At 42.9% G+C, this 12,522-nt stretch overlaps 1 protein-coding gene across 4 annotated transcripts in view; it reads left to right on the forward strand.

Annotated features, from left to right (window-relative positions):
- The window catches only part of WWC2 (WW and C2 domain containing 2), a 163,585-nt gene that overhangs the window by 116,109 nt on the left and 34,954 nt on the right, over positions 1–12,522 (forward strand). For all 4 annotated transcript variants that reach the window (XM_059909637.1, XM_059909638.1, XM_059909639.1 and 1 more), the window contains exons 6-9: positions 1,933–2,062; positions 4,905–5,051; positions 6,088–6,161; positions 10,092–10,334. In XM_059909637.1, the coding sequence (XP_059765620.1) occupies positions 1,933–2,062; positions 4,905–5,051; positions 6,088–6,161; positions 10,092–10,334 (594 nt within the window). The remainder of the gene's footprint in view (positions 1–1,932; positions 2,063–4,904; positions 5,052–6,087; positions 6,162–10,091; positions 10,335–12,522) is intronic.

Raw genomic sequence — 12,522 nt, forward strand, 5'->3', positions numbered from 1 at the left:
GAAGTAGCCCTGCTTTTATTTTTAAATATTAAAGTTTATTTCTGAAAACTGCTCACTGGCTTTTATTTTCAAATGTCAAAGTTGATTTCTGAATTAAAGATTTGTATTACTATTAAATTCTGAAGGTTTTATACAAATCGGAAGAAATTACTTGGGCTTTAGAAACTGCCTTTGACAGTTTGAGATACCTATATTACTAGCTGTTTCATGAAATCTCACAGATTCTTTTTCTTATTAAAGTAAGGTTTTTGCCTCAACTAAGTGAGTAGATATAGTACTTAAGGGTGTCAACAATTTCACTGATAAAGCCCTCCCGAAATAAATATAATCAACCAATATTCAAACTACTTCTGGGGTTCTTATCAAATATTCTAAATGTAATAGTCATAAGAGCCCCAAGCCTAAGTCTCTCATTTTGAGGACAGTTGTGCTACTTAGCTAAGTGTTTATGCAATTTAGAGGCTAAATTTGCATAGACTTTCTGGTCTCAGTTTCTTCATTTGGAAGAAACATGACTAGGCAATCTCTAGGGTCCCTCCCATCACAAATACTCTGTGTATGTGTGTGCGCACGCACGCGTGTATGTTTAATTCAGTGACTTCATTGGTTATACTTTTTTATAGAATGACCTTATGATAAAATTAATTTTATTCTCTTAGGTTCTTTAAGACTTTAATTATTTGTTCAGCACCATAAAATATTTTCTAAAATGGTACTTGTTATCTACGAGTACCATTTTAGTTATCAAGTTATCTACAAACTGCACTTGTTTGGGTAAACTTTGGAAGAATGAATAAGATAATAATTGTGTTAGTTTCTTCTTTTTTACTTTTCAGACTATGCCCTTCACGTTGAAATAAATACAAATTATTAAGTGTTTTAAACCAAATTAGGTCAGAGCCAGTTTTCTGTGATTTAATAGGTGCCATAACTCTGGAGGGTCTGTGAATAAGACAAGGATATGTCTGAGAACGCGTGTAATAGCGTTGTTGGCTGCTGGGCAGAGATGTGGCATGTGTCCCTGAAGGGAAGCCCAGGCTCTTTCCTAATGAGTCCCAGGCAGCATAGGTGGTGGGGAGAACCAGGAGGGTGATGGTGAAGAAAATGTTGAACCGTTTTTTTGTTTTTTTTTAAATTAGGTAATTTGGTTGGGCCCTTCGACCACAAAGATTAGGTTACATGAAATCCTCTGACACAGGGTGACCCTGTGAGCTGTAAGGACATTTGGTGAGCAGATCTGCAGGGACAGTAAATAAGCTCATCGGGGAGCTCTTTATTCAACGTTAGTGGACAAATGAACACATCTGCCGCCCCCTTGTTCCTAGATTTGAACTCATCCAGCAAGGCGAGCAATTTATCTTGACTCGTAACTGTCGTAAAAAAAAGAATACATTTCATATATCTAAAAAGAAATAAGAAACGAACCAGGCAATCCAAATATTACAGGATACTCACTAGTGTAAATAAAAATCACTACCCTTTATTAAAGGTCACCAAGCTGTAGGCACTGTGCTAGGTTTTGCACAGACATCGCAGCATGTAACATTAGGTGGCAGGGATGAATCCTGAGGTTCCTGTGCTCGCCTGGTTTATTGGCATTTCTGTCCTTCTGCTTCCCCGTGTCCTGAACCTTTGTCAGGATCAGCGTGAGATGAGGTTTGAGGTCAGCCAGCAGTGGGATCACCCAAACAGACGGAAAGCAAAAAGCCTGAGCCTGAAGGTCATTACAGTGGACTGGGGGATAAAGTGGGGGCTGGAAGGGCTCTCAAATGATCAGAAGAGAAAGGAGAGACCGTCAGCTTGAAACTGGTGTGTGTGAGTCAGGTAGTAAAAACCAGCCAACTAAGACAACCCCAAACCCAATTCCTATCTCCTTAACTTGTACACTCGGTCATTCTTTGATTTTTCTTTTTTCCTTTCCTCTTTTAACAGAATTGATAAAAAAATGTCTGGAGGCCAGAGTGGCTATGAACTTAGTGAAGCCAAAGCCATCCTAACTGAACTGAAGTCTATCAGAAAGGCCATTAGCTCAGGAGAAAAAGAAAAACAAGATCTGATGCAGGTATGTGATGGAACATTTTTTCAAGTCACACTGCTACCTTCTTGGGCCTCAGAAACTTTCCTTGAGGCAGAAGTTCTCCATCGGAGTCTGGAAGGCCCTTTACCACCACACAAACCCCACTTCTGCCCCATCCATACAGAATTTGGTCCCATAGGGGATTGTTATAGGCACTGAGCCAGCCGCCTGCCTTGGAAGAAAACAGATTGGTTCCAAGGTTCTGATATGCTTATTTGAAGGCAGACTTTGGATGACCTTTGAGACAGGGGCTGCTGGGTCCTGGAGCCCATCTAAGGAGATTAGCATCTTGGTGCACCCTGTAACTCACTGCAAACTTCATGTGGCGCCCTGATAAGCAAGGTTATCTAACTCAGTGATCCTCAGCCCAGGATACAGAAAGGGTATGTCACCTGCTGTCAGTAAGTAGATGAGATGCCTTGAGGAGAGGGGGGAGGGGTGTGAGGAGCTTAGAAAAGCTATTCCCCACCCCAGGAGGTTCCAAGGTGCTAGCTGGGGGTGGCAGGGAGAACGCTGACCCAGCTGGGGGACATCTGTATAGTCACCCTGGGAGAGATGCTCATGGCAGTAGACCCCCTCGTTACACCTGTGCACTTCTCATCTTATGGGTCTGAGCTCCAGTGATCCAGCCTTATGTGTAGAGAGGACAACCATTCAGCGATCAATATTCTGCATGTTGAGTATCTATATTTAGCAGATACAGTCAAGTTTTTTTAAGAGATATCTCTTCCTCCTCTTCCCTCCCTTCCATCCCATAATTATCACAAGCACTGAGAAGTCTTTGTAATATTTCAGATATTTGGAGTTCTTTACCTAGCTGGGTGAGGATTTAGTCTGTGTCTTTCAAAAAATGTTAGAGCCCGTGGTAAACAGAACCTCTGCATTTAAATACCAAATTCAGCTACTTCATGTCAGTTTCCAAAATGCTGGTTGAATGTGGGTGAATATTCTTGAACCCATATAATTTTGCATTTGGGGAATTTTGAAATAACTTGCAAGAAGCGATTAAATAGAAAAGACTGACTTAAAATACTGACTTTGTGCCAGGCAGTCTTCTGCCTGCCTTGCGTAGAAATACTTCATTTAATTCTCACAACAGCCTAAAGATAGGCTCTGTTATTATCCTCAACCTGTAGACAAGAAAACAGCAGTGCGGAGAAGTTGTTACTTGGTTAAAGTCACACAGCAGGTAAGCGGCAGGACTGAGGTTCAAACCCAGGCAGTCTTGCTCTAGAATATGTGGTTCTACCATATGAGTAACACATACAGAACTTCACTTGGCTGTACTTTTTGTTGTTGTTCTACAGTGATCCTGCCGATTAAATCAGTCATTCCTGAAAAGCACAAAATAAGTCCTTTGAAAAAAGTTAATGGAACTTGAACAGAGTTACATTGGAACCTCATAATTTAGCAATTTCAGGTCCTCTTTGATTCTTTCTGTAAACTTTGGATTTATACATAGGCCAGATTAAATTTAAAAATTAGATTCCTTTTTTAATTACTAAAATATAAAAAATAATTAATAGATACAGGAATCAACAGTAGAGCTGAAAGGGACATTAGTTATCTTCTGTGACTTTTAAACCTCTTTGGCTGTGACCCAGAGTAAGAAATACGTATATTTTACATCAAAGCCCAGTAATACAAATGTCTTTACCCATAGATACACACACCAAATTTCACAGAAATATGCCTGCTTTTAATACTAGTAATATACTTTGATTTTACTTTCTAGTCTCTTCTATTTCATTTAAAAACATACTAGTCATGACCTACTAAATTGATTGAGTGCATGGTCATAGGTTTGAAAAATGTACGTCTTTTCACCGTTCGCATGAAAAAATAGAAAAGACTTGTCCAAAGTCCCTAAGAGGTTTCTTCGTTCTTTTCTGTAATATATTATTTGATATGACCATTTAAGTTTTATCCCTCATGCATATACATTTTGTATAAATATGCCTTTGAAAGGAAATAGAGAAGGTTAGGTAAAAAACAAATACCAGATCTCTGATATTTCTAATTTCTTATCATGAGAATTTTAAATATCAGGATTAAATCCTGGCTGCTCTTAAAGTTGATAATAATGAGCTTCTTACATTTTTATTAGTGTTTTGTAGGGGGGGTTCTTTGGTAGCAATTTAAATTTTTTCCTTTTTAATACTCTCACTGACTCACATCCTCCCTCTAAAGTAAACTCACTCTATTAAAACCCGGGTGCTGACACCAGTCATGTTCACTTGTAATTAGGCACTTCCCCAAACCAAACATCACCGCAGGTACTGATTGACTGCGGCTTCTGGGCCTCCATTTCTTAATCTCTGACATCTATGTGAGCTAAATAATCTCTTGGATCCTGTCCAGATATCAAGTGGCATAACTGTAGAAGTCTTCTAAGCAGGAAGTTTGCCTGCTTTATCTAAATGAGATTGCATTATAGGTATCCTATGCTTCCATAATTCCTACTGCATAAAGTGGGTAGTTCTTATTAAAATAGACTTCTTTTTAACAGAATTTTAAAAATAAGAAATGCATGTATTAAATATAAAGATACCATTAGTCACGGGGTGAATAATTCCCAGGCTGTCTTGGGAAAGATAAGATAACCTGTTTAATATGATCTTACATATTTTCAAAGTCCTGTGTGTATGCGCAAAAATTATATTCTACTCTTATTTTTTTCAAGAATTTAGAGGGATAAGTACCTACTAAGATAAAGTAGTTGTTTTTTTCCTTTGAGATTAGCTCTTTCGACTTAATTTTACCTGCTCGGGAAGTTTTGCGCTCTTAAATGTTCAGCTTTATGAAGTACTTTGTATTTCCTGAACAGAGTCTTGCTAAGCTGCAGGAGCGGTTTCACTTGGACCAGAGCATTGGCAGATCTGAGCCAGACTTGAGATCCAGTCCTGTGAACTCTCATTTATCTCTCTCCAGACAGACCCTGGATGCTGGGTCACAAACAAGCATTTCCGGGGATGTAAGTTATCCGTGTGGAAGGGTTGGCCCCGGCACTGTCCTGACGGGCCCTGATTACAATACCGATGGCAAATGGAACAGGGACCAGGAAGGTGGTGCAAATTCCAGCTGTGTGCATTCAGCATTTCATACTCATAAGATTGGATTTAAAAATCTTAGCCTTATCTTTTCTGCCTAGGTGCCAAGCATATCAGAATTTGTCCATATGAATAGCTTTGTTCAAACTTTCTCATACTGTATTTATTCAGAGACTCTATTGAAAGGCGAGAGACACATGAAAATTTGAGTTTTTCCTGTTAAGTTTAGAGTCTTAGAAATTAAGGTCCTTCCAAATAAACATTAAGGCTAATGAGAAACAAATATATGCCTTTAAAAACTAACCAAAAAACTTGTTTTTATAAATCTGAACTTGATTATATTAAAATATTTGATTGGTGGTTTATACCTGGCATTTGAAAATATTTAATGTGGCTTGAATATTATTACCAGTTTGTATTCTACCTTTTGGGGCACCATTAGTAGATATTTACTTTTCAATAAGTTCCAGTTATTTTTGTATTCTCTATGCTTCTTTGAATTCTGTGCTATGAAAGTAAAAGAGGTAGAGATCAACAGTAGGGCTTACCTGTTTGAAAAATTAATTTTCGAAGTAATTTATGTTTATGCATTTGAAAGTTAGATGATGGAAATTTTGGCTCATAGAGACAAGGAAATTAGTTCCAGTTCATAAATTTTATTGACCTGTACACCCTTCATAAACTCTTAGATACCAGAAACATTTTCCTGATATTTTTTATCTTGAATTTAATGTGTGGAGAAAAGGACGTTAAAGTCTTTGAAAAACAGACAAGCTGGAATTAAAAAGAAATGTTTTGTCCCTACTGAGCCTATAAAGTAAGTGCCTTTTCAAACTGGTGTTCCCAATTTCAGTACCATCTTCTTTAGCTTTGCAATTACGTGTACTTCCTAGAAACAAAAGCAGTTTACTTCATTCATTAGCAGAGTTAATTGACTTTTTCCCTTTTGTTTTTTACTAGATCGGAGTGAGAAGTAGATCAAATTTGGCTGAAAAGGTCAGGCTGAGCCTCCAGTATGAAGAAGCCAAAAGAAGGTAACAGCAGGGGAGCTGGGTAGCGGTCAGTGGGTAGTCAGCTGGCTCACCCTGGTTTCCTTTTCCAGAATTCACCTTTACTCACTAGGGACGTCTGCGGGGCGCTTGCCACCGTTCTTACCAAGGTCACCCTTCAGATCTTAGAATATAAGGGTTACGGGGTCCCCTCCCCCGAAGGCTGAAGAACAAGGAGAATTAATGAGGAGGGCGGGAATGAAACTTTCCCCTTCATTCTGGAAGGAAGAAACTTTGAGCTTGTACGGTACTTTCTTACTCACAATTAAAAGTGAGGAGGGGGCTTCCCTCGTGGCGCAGTGGTTGAGAATCCGCCTGCCAATGCAGGGGACACGGGTTCGAGCCCTGGTCTGGGAAGATCCCACATGCCGCGGAGCATTTGGGCCCGTGAGCCACAATTACTGAGCCTGCGCGTCTGGAGCCTGTGCTCCGCAACAAGAGAGGCCGCGATAGTGAGAGGCCCGCGCACCGCGATGAAGAGTGGCCCCCACTTGCCGCAGCTGGAGAAAGCCCTCGCACAGAAACGAAGACCCAACATAGCCAAAAAATAAGTAAATAAATAAATAAAAATTAAAAAAAAAAAAAAAGTGAAGAGGTTGGTTTCTCAGATAGAAATGTGATACAGTGGCTCAGGTGCAGGGCTTGGTAGGAGCTGAGGAGTGTGAAGGTAAATAGCTTCAAGCACCTTCCTTGGCTTCGAAGGGCAGACCCCCTGCCGATGTCCTGGGGGATGCTGAGGTTTCTGCTGTGTCACTCACTTCAGGGGGTGTTTCCCTCCTTGACCCTCTCAACTCTTCTTCAGCCCTGCCTCCATACCTCTTTCTTACCTTGTGACTCTGCTGGGGAAGGCCTGGGAGACTCCTCTGTCCTTGCCTCGGTGACAGACTCAGCTGGTTTTCATACTGTAGGAACTGAATTTGTTCCGAGAGAGAGGGTCATACTGACACATTTCATTATTTTCCTTTTAAGAGTGTAAAAATGCTGCTGATTTATTATTTAGGAAGGCACTGGGGGACAAACCTGCGTTATCATGAGCGTGAACACTTCGGCTGAGAACATGCTGGGGCGTCGTGGCTTCCCACCACAAGGAAGCCCATCACATGGATACTGAAATATATCCATTATTATTGGTGACGATGAGAATTTAAAAGTCACTGGCCAAAGTTCTTAGAGGTTGTCTGGCTTTAACAGAGTCATTATTTGATCTGCCTAAATATAATATTTGCCTCTGGGTAGCCTCTGTTACTAATATTAATATTACTTGGTTCTTTGATTTACTGAAAGAACCCTAAGCTTTGTTCCATTAATCATTAACCATGTGAGCGTGAGCAAGTCACTTAGTCTCTCTGAGCAACACTGCACTTGGCTAATTTTAATGCCTGTAAAATTTCCCAGGTAGATTATAAATGGCTTGAGGGTAGGAAACATTTTGTTTACTGTATTGTCTGCTTCTCAGGTGCCAGGCTGATGCTTTGCCCTCAGTAAGGACTGAGAATTGCTTTGTGCTTTTGTGGCCCAGTGATGTGGAAGCCTGTTTGGGGCCCTCTGGCTATAAGCACGCCAGTTCCTGAGCTGCCAGAACTCCTAGGTTCTGACGTAAACAAAGCCAGGATCTGGTTTTCTGGTGTCTGGTTTTCTGAAGGAGAATGGCCATAACTCAGAATTAATCTTGGGGAGCCAGGCCTCATGCCCCGGGGTCCTTGGGGTTTGACTTGACTTCCCTTGGGCCGGCTTGAACTTCTGCTTTACTTTGGCTCCATGTGGAGCTTACACAGCACTTCTCTTCCTAGGTGTTCCCGGAAACCTTCACGTTTTCTTGCCCAGAAAACTATTTCCAAATAAAATTCAAGACCTACCTAATGCCTCATCCCACAAGTAATAGGTGCTGTTCTTTCCTTCACTGCATCATTGCTGTCAGTTCAATAGGTTGATTCAGTCACATCAAAACTTAAGGCGTTAGTTCTTTCCCATTTGGTTGCACTGCTGTTCTATTACCATTTGGGGTTTTATTTTAAAGTTACTAGCGATTCTGACGGGAAGGTAAGTCTCAAGTGTTTATGCATATGTTGAAAATGCTTTTTCTTCCTCAATTCTGAATAAGGGGCGGGTTGTGTTCCTCTGAAACCTGTTTTCTCCTCCAGCCTTTGTTTTATGTGCTTAATGAAGCTAATAATATCATGCTTATTTAGCATTTTGATGATTAATTTTCTAGTACGTTGAGACAGTTGTTTATGGTTTTGTGGTTAAAGCTGATGAGTAGCTGATGTTACATCCATCGTAAGTGCAGACGATGGGTGAAAATCAGAAGGACGTTATATGTGCAGCACAGTTTCAGATGGCAATTTTATTTTTAACTCAAACAAGAAACTTCAGGCACAAGAATGTGGAACTACTTCCCTCTTTGTCCTGACAACATTTTTTTGTTTTGTTTTGTTTTGTTTTGTTTAATTTATTTATTTATTTATTTTTGGCTGCATTGGGTCTTCGTTGCTGCGCGCGGGCTTTCTCTAGTTGTGGTGAGCAGGGGCTACTCTTCGTCGTGGTGTGCGGGCTTCTCATTGCGGTGGCTTCTCTTGTTGCGGAGCACAGGCTCTAGGTGTGCAGGCTTCAGTAGTTGTGGCGCACGGGCTTAGTTGCTCCTCAGCGTGTGGGATCTTCCCGGACCAGGGCTCGAACCCGTGTCCCCTGCATTGGCAGGCGGATTCTTAACCACTGCGCCACCAGGGAAGTCCCCTGACAACGTTTCTTGTTCACCTTTTTCTTCTCTTCTACAACTTTTTCCACCAAAAAGGGGAGGAAAAAGTCCCCCCTTTTCTATCTGTTTTTCATTTTTCTAGTGTGCGCTGTAACAATACCCAGAGTAATCATCCAACATTTTTTAATAGGAATATGTATTCTTCGTGCCAACATCAGTTGTGTTCATAGTTTACCTTGATCTTGTGCTTATGGTCAAAACAGCCAAGTGCCATTTCCCTTGTGAACAATCCTGATTGTCCTCACAGCGCCACAGAACACGTTGTTTGATTCGGGTGGTCATTCTTATTGAATCAGGAGTTAACTTGACCATTGAGTACGAAGCTCTAGAAGCAGTGAAATCTGGGGTCAGCAACATTATGAAACTGGTGAAGGTTCCCTTTGCTGCGTTTTCCCCCTCCCGCCCCTCCCGGCCCCGTCGCTTCAGCACCTGTTGTTACTCCAGTGGACCCTGGGTGCCGCTGATAAGTGTGTTCAGAGGAGAACCAGGTCAGTGCAGTGTGTACAGGGCCGGCTCAGTGAGCGCCCCGTGCATGGTGTAGACTCCGTGCAGGCCCTGAACGGGAAGCGAGTTCACAGTGCACAGCTGAAGAATGTGGGTGGGGGAAGCCGAGCGCTGCCCCCTTTTCCTTGGCGATGCTGGAGCCTGGAGGGATGGACTTGGCTGCGGTACCACATGGCCTGGCCCCTGCCCTCTTTTCTCCCCTCTTCCTTCCCTGATTGGCTGATCCCCAGTCGCTGCCAACCTAGCCTGGGGACAGCGTCTTTACCCAGAGGAACGAGATCTAGAATAATGCATTTCAGGCATCGTTTACCAGAGATTTTTTAAAGGCAGCTCTCCTCCTGCCACCTCGCACAGGCAGGCACACGTCAGGGCTGACCGCCCACGGCCCTCTGCTTTTTAAGCTTCTGCATACTTTGACCTTCATCCTTTTTTCAGGTAGGTAGGTGTGCTTACTCAGATGCTAAAGGTGGGGAGAACGAGGCAGATAAGAAGTAAGTGTAGCATCCGCCCCGGGACCCGGAGCCTCACACCAGCCATCACGCCCGTCCCTGGGGGGTTAATCCCGCCCGTAGTAGCCCGCCTTGTGTTTTCCCTCTCTTGGGACTTCTGACTACGCGCACAGCTACGTCACTGCATTTTGTCTTGTCTTGTTTTAGTATGGCCAACTTGAAAATCGAACTGTCGAAACTGGACAGTGAGACCTGGCCTGGGGCGCTGGACGTTGAGAAGGAGAAGCTGATGCTGATTAACGAGAAAGAAGAACTTCTGAAAGAGCTTCAGTTCGTCACGCCCCAGAAGCGCACCCCGGACGAGCTGGAGAGCCTGGGTGCCGAGAGGCGGCGGCTGGAGGAGGAGCTGCGGTCGGTCCGGGGGGCGCCCAGCCGAGCTCTGGCCGAGAGGTGCGTTCCCCTCCCCGGGCCCCGGGTGGCTAGCCCGTAGGGGGCTCAGCTGGGCCTCCAGGCCGTTCTCCCCGGTCTGCGGAAATCTCGGAGGCCTCAGCCCTTAGTGGACTGAGGACTTCTTCCTGTAGGGCAGTAAAGCACACCCTCCTCAGTCCCCGTGGTTCCTCTACGCTTTTGGGGAACGTGAAAATGCCTGAGACAGATGTTGAATAACTAAGGAATGTTGACAGAAAACCAGGAATGCAGTCCATCGCTGACCGAGGCTGATAACAGTGGCTGTAAACTATTGCACTCTGATAAGAGAGATTATCTGGACTGTTAGAGTGGCTGAAGCTTCCTATTCTGGGTTTATTACTCACAAGAATGCAAAAGTTTATTGCTTTTCATTTCACAAGGAAAAGACAACTTGCTCCCTTTGATATCTCAACAGGTCACAAAATGTTCACTTGGATTTTGTTTGTCAATTGAAACCCTCCTCTGAAGCAGGAGAAAATATAAAGGAAAATACTTTAAGCAATTTTCTGATCTTTCTGTGGGAAGGTGTAAATGGATCACTTAATCTAAAAACTCCAGTTCTGTAGGCAGATCAGCTGGACTCTTAAGCAGGGAACCCCTGTGTGTTGTTTGCCGTGAGGACATCTGCACAGCAGCCCTGTGTCCAGGCCTTGCTGACTAATGGTCAGACACCTGTTTACCTGTTTCAGCCATAGACCATGTGGCCCTTTAAAACCACTGCACATCCATCTTTTAGGCCAACAAGTAAGGAGCAGAATGAAGGGAAAGAGATTCACATTTGCGTAACTTCAAGTGACCTGGGAGTAAGTTTAAAATACCCACCGATAATCCAGTCACTTTTATTTTTTTTAACTTCTTGGCTTCTTGCCTTCTAATTCCTTGTCCTCTATAAATGTTTAAGGTTGTGTGTCAACATAATATCAAAACATTGGAAAAGTGTGGTGGTGGAGGAGATGGGGGAGGGAAGAACCTCTGACATTCCTGGTGAGGTATTAGCGTGAGCACTTGTTTAACCATGTGAGTTAAAATGCTGACGGAGATAATGCATAGCTACAGCATCACAGCTTTAGGAAGCGTGAAAAAGTATCAAAGGGGGAACCCCCTACAGATGACATCCTTTCACTATCTTAAATAACTCTCATCAGCCACCTGCCCCTGCGTCTCCTCCCCTTCCACTCTGACATCTCAGAAGGTGTGAGCAAGGCTGGCCAGGTAGGGAGCCGTCCGACCAAGACCACAAGGAACGAAAAGCAAGGGCGAGAAGGCAGAATTCAGTTGTTTTCCTGAATTACCTTGATGTTGTATGTGAGTGTCTGTGTTTGTGTTTCTTAAATTCCGAGGATAAAAGTTTGATAATCATCAGCAAATATGATGAAATGGTTAGCTTTGTGTGGCTCATAGATAAAACACCAGTGATCTTTTGTGTTATGTCGCCCTTAATAAATGTCATATAATTATACCTGTGTAACGTACGGACATCTGACATCTCAGCTGTCCTACTCTGCAGTATCTGGATCCGGGAAGGGCCCTACCAATGGACTTTAAATTTTTTCTGGGAGAGGAAGAAAACAGGCGTTTGTTTCTTTGTTTGAATCAGCTTTTACAGCATGATGTCTTGTCTTTTATTTTTTTTTTGGCCGGGCCATGTGGCATGCGGGATCTTAGCTCCCCGACCAGGGATCGAACCCGTGCCCCCTGCACTGGGAGCATGGAGTCCTAACCACCGGACTGCCAGGGAAGTCCCTTGTTTGTCTTTTTTATTAGGGCTGGAGCTTCAAAAATGACTAATGAAGTAACGTTAAAAATTTAGTTTAAGTGCCTAGACTTTGGCTTTTATACTTTTGTTTGCACACACATAATAACTGTCAAAATTCCAGCAGAAACAGTAGGCTTGATCTCATCCGGAAGAGGAGCTATAAGATATTTATACAAAATAATTCTCTATCTAGTGAGATCCAGCCGTGGGGTTTGAGTCGCACAGGGAGTAATGGGGGCCATCCACAGGTTTGGGTGGCCCTCTGACTTATGACCGTGCATGGGCCCACCTCCCACGACTGAGATCTTAGCAGGAAGGGAAATGTGTATGTTTCATATTTGTGATATGTTGGCTATCTGAGTCGTTTGGAAGGGTCAAGTCATTTAGCATTACAGAAAACGGACATCAGCTTCC

The sequence above is a fragment of the Balaenoptera ricei genome, chromosome 21, assembly GCF_028023285.1.
Source record: "Balaenoptera ricei isolate mBalRic1 chromosome 21, mBalRic1.hap2, whole genome shotgun sequence".
NCBI lineage: Eukaryota > Metazoa > Chordata > Mammalia > Artiodactyla > Balaenopteridae > Balaenoptera > Balaenoptera ricei.